This window comes from Mchenga conophoros, unplaced genomic scaffold, assembly GCF_057382185.1.
Source record: "Mchenga conophoros isolate Kocher_MC1m ecotype Shallow Benthic unplaced genomic scaffold, M_conophoros_male_GT1.1 unmapped_scaffold_4, whole genome shotgun sequence".
NCBI lineage: Eukaryota > Metazoa > Chordata > Actinopteri > Cichliformes > Cichlidae > Mchenga > Mchenga conophoros.
The window spans coordinates 254,486-269,536 of record NW_028182331.1 but is presented as its reverse complement, the minus strand read 5'-3'; the positions used below and the strand labels follow the sequence as shown (position 1 = coordinate 269,536).

General features: G+C 42.2%; 1 protein-coding gene across 2 annotated transcripts in view; it reads left to right on the top strand.

Annotated features, from left to right (window-relative positions):
• LOC146546211 (interferon-induced very large GTPase 1-like) overlaps positions 1-14,715 on the top strand; it is a 44,839-nt gene extending 30,124 nt beyond the window's left edge. For both annotated transcript variants that reach the window (XM_085266609.1, XM_085266610.1), the window contains 2 exons: positions 8,725-8,762; positions 8,868-14,715. In XM_085266609.1, coding sequence (XP_085122735.1) covers positions 8,725-8,762; positions 8,868-13,628 — 4,799 coding nt within the window. In that variant the 3' untranslated portion in view covers positions 13,629-14,715. The remainder of the gene's footprint in view (positions 1-8,724; positions 8,763-8,867) is intronic.
• Positions 14,716-15,051: the final 336 nt, after the last annotated feature.

The window sequence follows — 15,051 nt, the reverse complement described above, 5'->3', positions numbered from 1 at the left end:
GTGTTTAGGGTCAGGTCCACAATACAAAACTTTTGCAAAAGGGTCCATCAACAAAAAGAACAGCTGTTTCCAGTCTCCCTAAACACTCAAGGGCTTCCTGCACTGAAGAAGATGAAAGATAACACGCATGTTAACAAACACACACAGTGACAGGGAGAGCGAACAAGAGCGCCAAAGCAAAGAAATACAGAGAGTTGGGGCAAACTACGAGGACAGGAGGACCATGACAATTTCCACTGATAAATACCTAATTGGAACAGAGAGGAGGAAACAGCCCTTTTCCACCGTGTCGCCATGCTGCAGTTTTTGCCACCAATGATGACTCAGAAGGCCCGGGGAGAAATGGTGGGAGATGCCACCTATGAGTCAAGAACAATCAGTTTCAGTTTTTATTTATCATATGCAAGTGTTAAGGTTCAAATATTGAGGAAGGAGAGTAAAAACAACCTTGGTCCAGAAGAGCTTGGTCAAACAATTGATTTTAATGAATACACGCGTGGGGGGACCAGTGCCTGTTCACAGACAGCACTGATCTCCGACTAATCAAAGCATAAGCAGATATTTTATACCATTAGGGTTTGAATTTAATGACGCCCCCTCATGCGTCATCAGACAGAATATATGCATATGTCAAATCAAAACCACAATGACTTTTAACACAGTTTGAAAAGAACATTGTCTCCGTCTTCATGGCAGATGTTTCCTGTCAACCTTTTGACTTCCACTTCTCGTCTGGAACACAAGACACACATCCTGCCAGAAACTGTTCCTCTTTTTGCAGAGACAAACATGACTAACCTCTCACCTATAAATGCGTCTAACTAATGTGTGTCTCGTCCTTAAAGGCTCCTCAGAATAACCTGCACTTAGACTCTGCTTTCGGTTTCACTTCTGCAAAAGTCATCCCAGCCTTGCCGTAATGGTCCATTTGATTCACCTTTTATTGTTTATTTTATTTTCACTTACTGAATACGGGACAGACTTGACTGGGGGAAAGAAGGGGAGAAAGCAAGAGGGAAAGAGAAACAGCTGAGAAGAGGGACGGGGGAGAAGGGCAAAAGACAAAAACCAACAGAATGGGCAGGAAAAAAAAAAAAGAAATAAAAAATACATATATCAATCATCTGGATCACCTGCTGAGAAAGAAAAAAGAAAACAAGCAGAAGAGAACAAGAGTAATAGAATAAACAGCATCACAATGATATATGGGAATATGACAGTAAATACTAAATATTAAACATTATTGTGCAGCACATAAGATCAACAGAACAGTGTGCTTTGAGGTAGGAGCCAAAAAGGGTGTAGTTTGTGTGTGTGATCACCCGTGTGTACACCTTTGAGCATGGACGCGCTTGTTTTTTTTTAAGAGGGTCCTTCATGTAATGATCTGCCAGAGGGTGTGGGGGGGGGCACAGCCCCGTTCTCTAGGGCATGAAGCAGGTATGGAGGAGATCAAAACTCCAGACATCCAGAGGCCCCCAGAACACAAGAGACCAAGGAAGACCAAAAGAGGGGCAGCCGCGCCACTGTCCCAGAAAGAGCTGAGGAGAGTCCCGGATGAGGGCTCACTCAGCAGCCGCGGAGCAGAAGCCAGGGGGAGTTGCAGTGACGCGCCCGTGAGCTCCGTCGGCAGCCAGCCGTGCCTGAGTGACCGAGCCCCAGGCCGAGTGGTCGGGGGCACCCCGCCTCCGAAGTGGCCCGAGCGAGCCCCAGGCTCCAGGCCCCGATAAGCGGCCGCCAAGGAGTGAGCCGGTGTGTACCTGGACGCCCACCCCCGGACACAAAGAACCACCAATGCACCGACACCTGAGGGAGTCCGCCACTGGCAGGGGAAGTGGTGGTAGGGGGAGATAGGCCTCCAAACCTTGGAGGGCCTGAGATGTCCCCAGAGAGGTGGCACCTGACACCCAACCTGACATATAGACACAGAAATACAGGCACACACATATACAAACATCCATTCCCACCCTCATGCTCTCATATGCACTTACTCCACACTCAACCAACGTGGAGACAGACATAAAGAGACGCTGTACACACGATCACACTCCCCAAGCGTACTCTACAAACCGGGTCTAGGTACCCTTACCCCTGGAGGGGGGAACTGCACCCAGACCCAGGTGGTGTTACCCTTTTCCCTGCGGTGGGGAGAGGCAGACCACCCCGACTCCGTAGCAGCAGGGAGGCCCCACACTCCAGACCGCAGTCGGACGGCCAACTCCTCCTAGCCCTCCCGCTCCAGCAGGCCGCAGAGAATGGGGGTGGGAGAAGACTCCAAACCTCCCTCCACCCGCTCATTGTAGTGTTGATGCATGTGTGTTCTAAGGTGCAATTAAAACCCAGGAGGGCATGGAGCTACCTGCCAAGGAGCAGCAGGTAAGCGCATAGTCCCTCCTGATAGCCCTCAGTGTCTAAGTGTATTTGAAATTGAGAGGTGGGCAACGACGCCAGGGGTGAGGTGTACACCCTGATGGTACTTTGGATTCCGTGTATCGTGCCCACCCCCAAGATCCTATATGTATGTGTAATGAGAGTGTGAATAATGTGAATGTCTAAGTTGTGGGATAAAATTGAGGCAGAGGCAGCCAGAAGGGGACAGGGGGGGGGGGGGGGGTAGCCTCCTCTGCACCCTGGTGACATACCCCTACTCCAAGGCCCTGCATGTGTGGGTGGTTGTGGTGGAGCGGGAAGAGGGAGGCAGCTGGAGATGGGGAGGGAAGGAAGGGAGGGGCAGGTAACCCCTCCCTGGGGCCAGCTCCCCCGCTGACCCCAGTAGGCACTCCCATACTCCGCGACCCGCCAGGGAAAGGGGGCCCAGGCCCATCCAGACCGGGGCCCAGTGCAGCAGCGCCTCCCGGCCCCACAGAGCCCGGGACAGTTCACCCAACTCCACCACAGAGAAAACTGCACCCACCCCACCATCCACTCATCTTCCAGACTACATAAGACAGTAAACGCCCAGGCTGAGATCTTCCTCCACCTCTCCTGTATCTCCCCCTCCTGCAGAGAGACTCCCTGAAGAGAGGAAAGCTCCTGCAGATGTGACCATCTCCCCCACCAGTTGAAGAGCCCCCCAGGTGGCTCGACGCACCGGCGGCACCCTGCTCCAGGGCTGGGCCCCCATGCACCCACCCGCCCACAACCCCGGCAACACACCAACCAGGACCCAAGCCCCCGAGGCCCGGCCCGGGCCCCAGCCCAGAGACGGAGCGCCCCCAGAACCTCACGCCCATCCCGGACCCACCCAGGGGCAGCCAGGCTACCAGGTCAGTAACCCACGTCCGTCAGCACAGACCCTCCCCTAGCCCCGCTGCACGCAGCCGCGAGGAAACAGTCACCTGAGAGCCAACAGAGCCCCTAACCGGACATGACCGCTACCCCGGTTGAGCCCCCCAAGGAAGATGCCTCCGGGGAACCCCCCGACGCCCTAAGCCTGTCCCTACCCCCACACCAATCACAACAGTGAAGGCGGGACCAAACTATGACCCCCCACCCCCACTAGGTGATAGAGCTGATAAAAGGAGCCCAGAGCAATTGATCTGATGCGGTGGCAGAGGCTGTATCAAGACTAATGTAATCTAATAGATAATTTCTATATTGGTTAGAATTAAGATTATTTTTATTTTTCCAGTTCATGAGGACTGTTTTCTTGGCTATGCATAGGGCAGTGAAAACCATATGGGCTATATTCTTTTCTGAAGTGACATTATCTAAGCTGCCCAACAAACACACTAAGGGGGAAGTTGGAATGTTACATTTCAGACACTTTGATGAGTCTTCACATATCTCGCGCCAAAACTTTTGCACTGATGGACAGAACCAAAGAGCGTGGATGTAATTGTCTGGTGTATTGCCTTGACAGTGTGAGCAGTTGTTGGAAGATGTAAAGCCCATCTTGAACATCCGATGACCTGTATAGTGCACTCTATGTAGTATTTTGTATTGTATTAATTGCAGACTGGGATTTTTAATTAATTTAAAGGTTTTTAAGCAAATCTGAGACCAGAAGTTTTGGTCTAAGCTGACTGATAAATCTGCTTCCCACTTTGCAATAGGAAGGGATATTGATTCATCTAATTTAGAAAGTGTTCTGTATATTTTAGATAATAATTTGGGGGATTTAAGAGTAAGAAAATGTGCCGCACTTAGTGGTGTTTGTAATTCAACTTGACTGAGGTTAAATTTCTTTTTTACTATGGATTTAATTTGTTGATATTCTAAAAATCTTGTCTTGTTGATCCCATATTGTGCAACTAGTCTGTCAAATGGAATAAATTCTGTTCCCTCTAATATATGTTCTAAGTATTTAATTCCTTTACAACTCCATTCTGGGAAATTAATCATATTATTGTTTTGTAATATGTCAGGGTTATTCCAGATAGGTGTACGTTTGCATGGGATTAATGAAGACTCCGTTATTTTTAGAAACTCCCACCATGCTGTCAGAGAAAAGCTGATGTTGATACTTTTAAAGCATTCATGTCTTTTGATGTTTGAGCTAATAAATGGTAGGTCTGAAATCTCTAGATCCTTGCATAGTGCCTGTTCAACATCTAGCCAGGGCTCAACTAAGAAGGTATGTTTTAACCATTCTGAGATGAACTGAAGCCTGTTGGCTAAGAAGTATTGGTAAAAATTAGGCAGATCTAATCCTCCTCTATCCTTGGTTCTTTGTAGCGTTTTTAAGCTGATACGCGGGGGTTTATCTTTCCAAAGGAATTTGGAAATATATGAATGAAAAAAGTATATTCCTTACTGGTGGGGTGAAGGGAGCGCCATGCATCGCAAAGACCAAAGTCGCTCATATACTGTTTGATTATATTTATGGACTGCCAATTACGCTGAGTTCCCGCTGTATTGAGCCTATCCATGTCTTCATTTAGTCCAAGGTTGAGGTCGCCTCCAAGAACAAGTGTGCCATCTAAGTGTTCAGAGAGTGCACTGAAAAAACCGTGAAAGAATGAGAGATCATCAACATTTGGACCATATACACTTGCAATACATAGCTTTTTATCAAGTATAGATAGTTTAATGATTAAGAATCTGCCCTCTGGATCTATAACTGTATCGAGTACTGTGAAATTCATATTTTTATGTATTAAAATTGCTACTCCCCTTTGTCTAGAATTATAACAAGCTGAGAACACATTGGGAAACTCAGGTGTTTTAAGTTCATTCGAACCTCTAAGAGGTCTGTGGGTCTCTTGTAAAAGGACAACATCTGCCTGTAGTTTTTTGAGTTGGTTAAATATTTTTAACCTCTTTACTCTGGCGCCAGCTCCATTTATATTCCATGTAATGAACCTCAGTGTACCCATAGATGTTTGTGTATAACTAGGGATGTATGCTGTGTGCGTCGCTTAGACAGGTGGAGAGAATACTTGTTCATAAAGAAAGAGAAGGAGAGAGAGAGAAAAAATGTGTGGCGAGATGCTCCCTGAATCTGACTTTGTGTATGCATAGTTACTAATATGAGTAGGCTTGGCTTAAGTGTGTGTGTATCTTATATGACTGTGTGCGCTGTCTGACTGATGTAAATGTGCTGCCGTTGAGCGCATGGTGCGTATGTGTCGAAATAAAGGATGTTTGTGGATGAGTGTCGAAGCAGGTGATCGAGGCAGTGAAAGGAATAAAGAAAGAAACCAAGGACAGGGGTGAGCAGCATAAAACCAAGAGGGGGAAAAGAGAGGAAAAAAAACGAGAAGAAAAAACAAAACAAAAACAAAACGTAAGCATTCCAATTAAATCACTGACGGAGAGTGACGGTGTTAATTCTGCTATGAAATCACACTTTAAGATGCGATTTGATACTGGTAAGTTAAACAGATGTTAATGCAAGTTAGTGTGAGTGGATAGGGAAATGGTGTAGCTGATTCTTATCTGGTGTGAGGTTAATACAGCCACGGAGTGATGTTGGGGTCGCGGTGGAGCTGTCCGTCCACGTACAGCCGGTCCACAGCGATGACAGCGCGGGAGCCCTTCTGGATGAAGCCGCGTCGGATTGGGAAGAGGACCCTGCGTCGTTCCAAGATCTCTTTGGGGAACTGGTCGTTCACGCTGAAGTCCGTTCCTTTTAATTCCCTGCCGCGGCTTTTCACGTGTTGCTTTTGTTTGAAGTGGCCGAATTTGGCCACGATAGGACGTGGTCTCCCGGCGTAGCCCGAATGGGGCCGAGGCGATGTACCCGATCGAAGACGATGTTCTTCACCGTGTCCTCCGGCAGCTTCAGGTGGGTTTTGATGAAGCTTTTTACCGTGGTCTCCGCGTCCTCTCCAGCGGCTTCTGGAATACCAGAAAATACCAGATTATCACGCATGCTACGAGCTTGTAGATCGATAACTGTTTCTTTTATTTTTTTATTTTCTCTATTGAGCTGGGTAACATTATCTGTGAGACATTTCACCGACTCCCTTAGCGTGGCATTTTCAGCAGCAAGCGTTTCCACCTGCTGCTGGCTGTACTCCAGGGATTCTCGCAAGCATTTAAATTCTCGGTGAAGAATCTCCACCAAGGACAGCCTTGCGTCGAAACTGGACAATCGCGTGTCGATTGACTCCAGTATGTCGGCAATATCTTTGCCGGCTGGCGATGTTGAGCCGGGGGAATCTGCCGGGCGTTGTCTTTTCGACGACGGCGTCTCAGGTTTGGCCGGGGAAGCTGCACACTGGGTCTTCTTCATCACGAGATCCTGAAAGCACTGATCAATATAATCTTGGAGAGTCTCTAAACTCTCCTCGTTGTTCTCCAGGGTGTTGGAGATTATTTAGACAAATAGTGTTAGTTATAAGACAATTGATAAGTGTATTTGGTAATACTGAAGTTTAAATGAATTTGTTCAAATCTAAACTACCATTTGCTTTAATTTTCCGCCAAAATCTCCGGCGTCTGACGTCAGTTACAACATGAGTCGCTTACCTTGTCCGTCACTTCCGTCACTTACCTCTACGACAACTCTTCTTCTGTGTTGACAAAAAGAGTCTGTGTTGACAAAAAGAGTCAACTCAACAGTTTAAAGTGGTTATAACTGCACCTGTAATAAAGGCTAATTGGGTGCCAAAATGTTTAAACATCTGAATACAATATCAATGCTGTAGATTATATTATTAATGAAATGGTAATGATGATGATTATTAACAAAAGCAGCAAAATAATTTCCCTGATCTCCACACAAGTCAGCGAAGGGTCAACACTGCAATGAAATGTATTTGACGAGCAGAAGACAAGTCACTCAGCAGCATAGTACAGTTAAAAATATTAACACACTAAATATATATATATATACACACACACACTTGTATAAATAGATAAAGAAATCTAAAATAGAAATGTGAGTGTTGACATGTATGGAGGGGTGGGGTTGGGTGCAAACTGAGCAGTACTACAGTTAGTACAGTATTGCAGAGAGTAAGGGTTTTTATTTAAATACTAATAAAAATGGGGGGACCCTTTAAAGAGTGTAGTTTGTACCTGTAAAACTGTAGGACAGCTTCTGTGTGCATACTGTGGCGTGTGGTGTGTGTGTTTAAGTATTGTGTTTGAGGTGTTAAATGGCTTGGTGGTAAAAACTGTTTTTGAGTCTTGTAGTCTGAGCAGACAGACTCCTGTAACGTCTGCCAGATGGTAACTAGAAGAACAGCTGATGTGCTGGGTTGCTGTGGTCCTTGATGATACTGTGTGCTTTACGGAGACACCATTGAAGATAAATGTCCTGAATGGCAGGAAGCCTCATGCCAGTGATGTGCTCTGCTGCTTTCACTGTCCCCTGTAGTGATATGCGGCTGCTGGCAGAGCAGCTTCCAAACCAAACTGTAATGAAGCTCGTCATCAAGCTCTCGATTGCATATCTTTAGAAATTTGAGGTGATGTTGGCATTCATGAGAAATTTCCTCAGCCTCCTCAGAAAGTAGAGTCGCTGGCGAGCTTTCCTGATTGCAGTGTCTGTGTAAAGGGTCCAGGAAAGATCGTCAGTGATGTTTCAAGATCCTGGGTGATAGAATAGAATAGAATTCAACTTTATTGTCATTGCACATGCACAGGTACAAGGCAACGGAATGCAGTTTGCATCCATCCAGAAGTGCTTTAGCCGTGATATAGATATGTTACAATATATATTAGCAATAATATAGATATGTGAGTATATTACAGAAATGGGTCTATTATGTTAAGTTATAATGTACACGGTATGATGTATGTTATGAATATGCTCTAACTATAAGTATGTACAGGCTGCAGTGAGTACAAGCTATGAACAGGATATAAATATGAAAACTATACATAAATATGAGATATACAACTATACAGAAATGTGAACTATGCAGGTTATAAACAGTTGTTGAATTAAAAATTATCGTATGTACAGAATTATTATTTACACAGAATTAACAGTATTGCAGTTAAGATAAGTGAAATATGTGGATAATTTCTACAGAGGCTATATAAAGATGTTGATGTTGGTGATTTTTATTAACTACATATGCAGATGTCATCCGTTCACCTTCTCTGCTTTACTGACCAGAGTTGTATACACTTGAAAAATATTAATTGCACGTTTATTTTTTCTGTAGTCCATCAGATTAGTTTCTGATTAGAAGTTCCATCATAGATCCTGATTCCAACCGTCTGCTGAGGGCAACTCATTTAAAATGCCTTGTATGAGCAGTTTTGTTCAAACATAGAACGTGTTTTTATAATGTAATAATTTGTCCCTCAATTTTTTTTGTACAGGTAAATTCATTAAGGGTAGGAGTGGAAGCAAAGTTAAGGTCAGAAACTTATTGATTTGCATTTTCTTTCACACTTTTTTACATGACTTTAAGGATAGGTTTTAGTCTCTTTTTTTTTTCAATTACTGTGCTTTATTTTTACAGCTGGCAGAGAATATTTCTGAAGAGAACATCGAAATGAAACAATATCAAAAACAAACTGAAGAACTTCTCAACAAACTTAACCTTCTAAAGAAACATAAACAGAAGTTTTCACCAGCAGAGTTTCTTAAAATAGGTCCACCTGTGAAACGGGGCCATAACACATCTGAGAAAGATTTAGCTCACACTTTTCTTCAGACACTGATGATGTTAGATTATAGAGCCAGATATATCACTGTAAAAAATTCTGATGTGAGTTGTTCAAAGCCTCTTCCAATGTTAGGTAACAGCTTTGGTGCTCTATTTAGCAAGAGTGCAAACTCCGACAAAACAAAAAACACTGTGCATCCAATGGATGTTCAGATGGCAGTATTTCACTGCTCAGACAGCTTCTTTAAGCAGAACATCATTACAAAGCTATCACAGTGCCAGTACGGTTTACCTTTACTTGTTCCTGACCCATTCACAATGCATCTTGAGTGTCCTCTCTGGACATTCAGGCAGATTACAAGAACATGGAAGTTAACTGAAGTCAAAGATAATTCAAAAGTTGTCTCCATGAAGAGTATGCCAATCTGTAAAGCTGAAACCCCCATGGTGTCATTCTTCCGCCTGAATTCACTGCCCGAGTCTAAATCTCAGCTCATGAACAGGTTGATCAATGACCGTCACAGCACCTTCTTTCACAGGAACAGCCCAGGTAGCAGCAAATCTCGCCATCTGATGGATGGTGTGGTAGAGATTGCGTGGTACTGCCCAGCTGGAAAACCCAATGACTTCTTCAATAACTGCATTGCCTTCTGTAATCTTCATGGTGATGCCATGTTATTTAAAAAGCAGCGCGAGATACTGATTGAAAAATCCTCAGTCAATGTTGTTCTTGTGCCAACTCTGGAAACACACCAGAAAAATATTACAGTCATCAAAGACCTTTACAGCTCACCAAAGCCTCTTATTATTCTCATTGCTGATGACGTTTGTGGTGCAGTTAAGGTGAAAAAGAAAACATACAAAATTGGTCTTAAAGGCAGAAACCAGTCAGATGTTTCTGAAGAACTGAAAGGAATCATTGGAAAGATCTTATCACGATCTTATACATGTTTCAAGCTTGAATCCATAGCTGAGGTCTCTGGAGTTACAGTGGATGAAGATGATGCAGTCTGCCAAAAAGGGAAATCTGCTGCAATGAAAACAATTAATATATTACAGGGGATGGAAATTTCAGAGATCAAAGATAAATTTCTCCCTTGTCAAGGTTTTTTGTGGCATGAGTGGTGCAGAATAAATAAAGAAATGTATCACCTTAAAGGACGCATTGAGAAAGAAAAAAGTCAGAAAGAACAGCAACTGATGAAAATACGACAAGATCAATGCAAAGCGTCATGTAGTGAACTGATGAAGTCATTCACAGAAAGCCTTGTGTCTTTGCCATCAAAGGAAAAGGAGTACTTTCTGAAATGGGCTCAGATTTTAATAGATGCCCTGTCCACCGAGGATCTATCTTCAATTCTCCAGACCTATGATAAAAAGTGGACTGAGATGTTGACTGACAAGAAGAAACATGATAAGTCTGATCAGTTAAGCAAGCAAACTGAGCTTGAACAAATATCCAAAAAACTGCATTCAGCAACCTTTGGCTTGGAGCACATCTTCAGAGAAATGGGACAGATCTATGAAGCCCATAAAGCAGTACAAGCAGAGAGCAGTCAGACTGAGTCTGACTGGGATAATTACCCTGAACTGGCCGCAGATCTAATGATTTCAGGACACCCAGTGGAACTGATGGATGGTGATGCAGGTCATGTGCCTTTAACATGGATCTCTAGTCTTTTAGATGAAGTAATCAAGAAACTAGGTGACCCGAGAGTTTATGTGTTGTCAGTTTTGGGCCTACAAAGCAGTGGTAAATCAACAATGCTGAATGCCATGTTTGGATTGCGGTTTGCCGTAAGTGCTGGCAGATGCACAAAGGGTGCCTACATGCAGCTGGTCAAAGTGTCAGAGGAACTCAAGAAAGACTTCAAATTTAGCTATATCCTGGTTGTAGACACTGAAGGACTGCGTGCTCTTGAGCTGGCAGGAAATGATACTCTTCATCATGATAATGAACTGGCAACATTTGTTGTTGGCCTGGGAAATATGACACTGATCAACATCTTTGGTGAGAATCCAGCTGACATGCAGGATGTCCTACAGATTGTTGTTCAGGCATTCATGAGGATGAAGAAAGTTGAACTTTCGCCAAGTTGTGTGTTTGTTCACCAGAATGTGACAGATATTTCAGCTGCTGAGAAAAACATGGATGGGAAACGACGCCTCCAAGAAAAACTGGACCAGATGGCTCAGTTAGCTGCTAAAGAGGAAGTGTGTGATGCTGAGTGCTTCAGTGATGTCATTGGCTTTGATGTGCAAAAAGATGTGAAATACTTTGCCCAGCTGTGGGAAGGAAGTCCACCAATGGCCCCTCCAAATCCAGGCTACAGTGAGAGCATCCAAGAATTGAAGACCATAATTTTGTCTAAAGCTAAACAGTCTGAGGGGATCAAACTCTCACATTTACAAATTAAAATTGATGACCTCTGGAAAGCCCTGATGAATGAGCAATTTGTTTTCAGCTTCAAAAACACACTAGAAATTGCTGTGTACAGAAGGCTTGAGGTTCAGTACTGGAACTGGACGTGGGCCCTGAGGAGCAACATGTTGATCATTGAAAACGAGCTTCACACCAGAATTGAAAATGGAAATATTGACAAAGTTGAACACAATGACCTTTTCAAAGCAATGAGCAAGAAATATGAAGAAGTCGAAAAAGATATGACAAAATACTTTGATGATGATAGAGACAAAGAAATATTGGTTCATTGGAGAGGGCGATTTGAAAAAAAAATAAAGGACTTCCAAGAAGAGCTGGTAAAAGGAGTGAAAAAAAAACTAGATGAAGTTATCCAGCAGAAGAAAGCTTGTATAATGCTGAATGATAAAAAGACAGAGTTTGAGAACAAGCTCCTGCAAAAGAGCAAAGAGCTCGCTCATCAGTTAAAAGATAAGGGAATTCAAGAAGATGAACTTAAAAAACATTTTGACACTGTTTGGAGTGACTGGGTAAAAGAATTAACTCCTGATACAAAACGGATCGAAGACATCAACCTGGAAAAAGATCAGGAAACTATTCTTCGTGACCTTGGTTTTGAATGGTCTGATATAACAGAATGCAATGGCAAGCGCAAAGACATATCTGAGGTTGCTAATTACTCTGATTACCTATTGCTTTCCAAACAGAAAGATACTACAGGAGAAAGCGACCACACGCTGTTAAAACGTGTAACACATGTTTTTAAAAAAGCGAAAGATTGTTTTTGGGGAAATTTTGGATGTGATTTACAGGACCAGATCATATTGCTTATAACAAACATTAAAAAACAGTCTCTTGATAGAATTATGGAAAAGCCTGTTGCAACAAGAGGCTACAGTATAACTTACTTACAAGAAGTGGCCAAAACTGTTAAAGAAACAGTGACAGAGTTTGAATCAAAAAACAAGTGTGCTTTCAAGAAGGGATTCACAGTTGATTTGTTACTGTATGTGTTTGACACAGTGGGCAGTTGGCTTTTACAATCTCACAAAAAGTTCACATTGAGTAATGATGCACTCACTTACTTGGAAAGTAAGAAAACACATTACTACAACATTTTCAGAAGTTTCTGTAAAGGAAACTCATCTGCTGTTGTGTTTGGAGAAATAATGTGTGAAAAGCTGAAGGTTTCTATTGTTGAGGCTGCCTGTAACCAGACTGCCATTGATCTCGCTGGAGAGATGAGGTGCACTTTACCAGCATTTAGTGGGAACAGACTGAACTTGGAGAAACATTTGTTAGTGTCACTTGCACAGAAAGAACACTTTAGTGATTACATTACCTACACACGAAATCCAAGGAAGACTGTAGAGGATTTTATTAAAAGTACAGTAGCAATGTATATCTTCATAGAACACAAAAATAACACACTGAATATACTTAGGAAAAATGTGGAGAATTTCAGTAAGCTTGTTCAACAAGCTTTATTTGATGCGCTAAATATTGTCAAAACCCAGAGAGGAGACATAAAAATGTTGGTAAAGGAGTTTTCCAGGTTCCTTAGTAACAAACTGACTTTTGATCCCATGTCTTGTCAAAACTTCACTGACATAAACACTTTTGACTTCCTTGAAGAAGAAATTAAGAAAGGTCTTTCATATATCACAAACGAGATGATGGAGCAGCTTTCTCTGGATGAGCTGAATGAGTCCCGGCTGAGACCTGATCAAATCCTCATCGAACAGCTGTGTGACTGCTGCTGGGAAACCTGCCCATTCTGCGGAGCTGTTTGTATAAACACTATCAAAGAGCACGACGATTCTGACCACAATGTCCCCTTCCATCGATCTCAAGGAGTCAAGGGTTGGCACTATAGAGACACTGACATAATGTGTGTTGAGTTCTGCACAACAAAAGTTGCAAGTGATGGCAGCTTTCACCCAAGACATGACTCAGAAGAGCTCTGTCTTTATAAAAAATACAAAACTGCTGGGAAACCATATGCAGATTGGAACATTACCCCCGATGAGTCTAAGCTGAAGTATTGGTCATGGTTTGTGTTTCGATTTCAAAAGGAACTGGAAAATTACTATAATTTAAAATTCACAGGATATGGTGAGATTCCTAATGAGTGGAAATCACACACAAAGGAACAGGCTATTAAAAGTCTGGATGAAATGAGCAAATTGTGAGTGAGTGAACAAAATTCCAGCAGGTGTTTTTGTGTGATTTTTCACAAATTAAATCAGATTTTTTTTTTTTTACATTTTTAACCTTTTATTGTGTTTTTTCCTTTGGATAGAGTTTTCACAACTGTAAGTAAAACACACTTTCCCTTTTTTGTTTTTAAGAAGATGAATATAATTGATTTAATTGTTGCATTTAAGAGTGGTTAGTGCTAGGGATTTAAATGGTTCTCTATAAGAACAGTTTCCAAATAGATCAATTACTTGGAATTGTTACTCTTCCTGTCCATTGAGCCCACTCATTGTTTCCACTTACACCTGTGCTACAATCAGCTGAGTTCCATTTGTGTCAAAGAGGAGCAAGATAGTGGTGCACAGACAGCATGCTAACGCTAAGTTAGCCGTGAACCCAGAGTGCTGTTACCTGAGTAAATGCGAAAACCTGTCCAACAACCAGTCACACTGCAGCCCTGTTTCTACCTTTCTATGTTTCTAAGATACAATAACTGTGGCAAAGTAAACTGTTCTGTGTAATACATTACTTTTCTTGAGTAACAAACCCCGGCACTGATCACAACAAAAAGGAGAAATACCTCCAACATGCACAAACACTTGGCCACACACCATGCAGTTAACTTCCATGAATGTAATGTCTTTGATATGTTGCTTAAATGGTGGTGATTATGAAAGCTTTGCCAGTGGGAATTGATAAGGAATCAAATTGATAAGCGATAATGGAATCAGTATCACTAAAATATTATAACTTTCCATCCCTAAGGATGATTTTATATTTCATTAACGCCTAATGAACTAAACAGAATCTTAGGCAATATTGGAAAACAATGTTGCAGGTTCATTAAGGGGCATATATTTTCAGAAAAAGAAACTATTTTGATGAGATAGGACTGGAAATACATACTTTTAATAGTCTATTTTCTTGTGTATTTTAGGTTACATATTTAAAGTCAAAACATGTCAAAAAAATGTAATGCATATAGAGAAATAGAGGAATACTTTAAGTTTCTTAAACATAACACTATGTTATGTTAGCATCATTTTAGTTTCAACTATTTGTGTTTTTGCCCATTTGAATCTTACCATGTATTACTTTATATTAAACTTATATGAGAATTGTTTTTTTTAAACTATGTTTATTTGTTCCAAACTCGCTTAACATGCAACATGTACTTTAAATTGCTGTGGGAGGAATTTGTAAAAACATTTAGTAAGAAAGCAGACTGCTGCCATGAGGGTAGGGGTGAAGCGGAAATAAGAAGGGAGCTAGGTCGCCGAAGGAAAGAGAAAGAGAGAGTGAGAGATTTTTGATTTTTTAAAACAGATTTATTCACTTAATAGTGAAACATACAAACATTCACTTCAGTTCAGTTATTAAAAATAAACAGAGTACCTTTATAGTCCCAAAGATTTT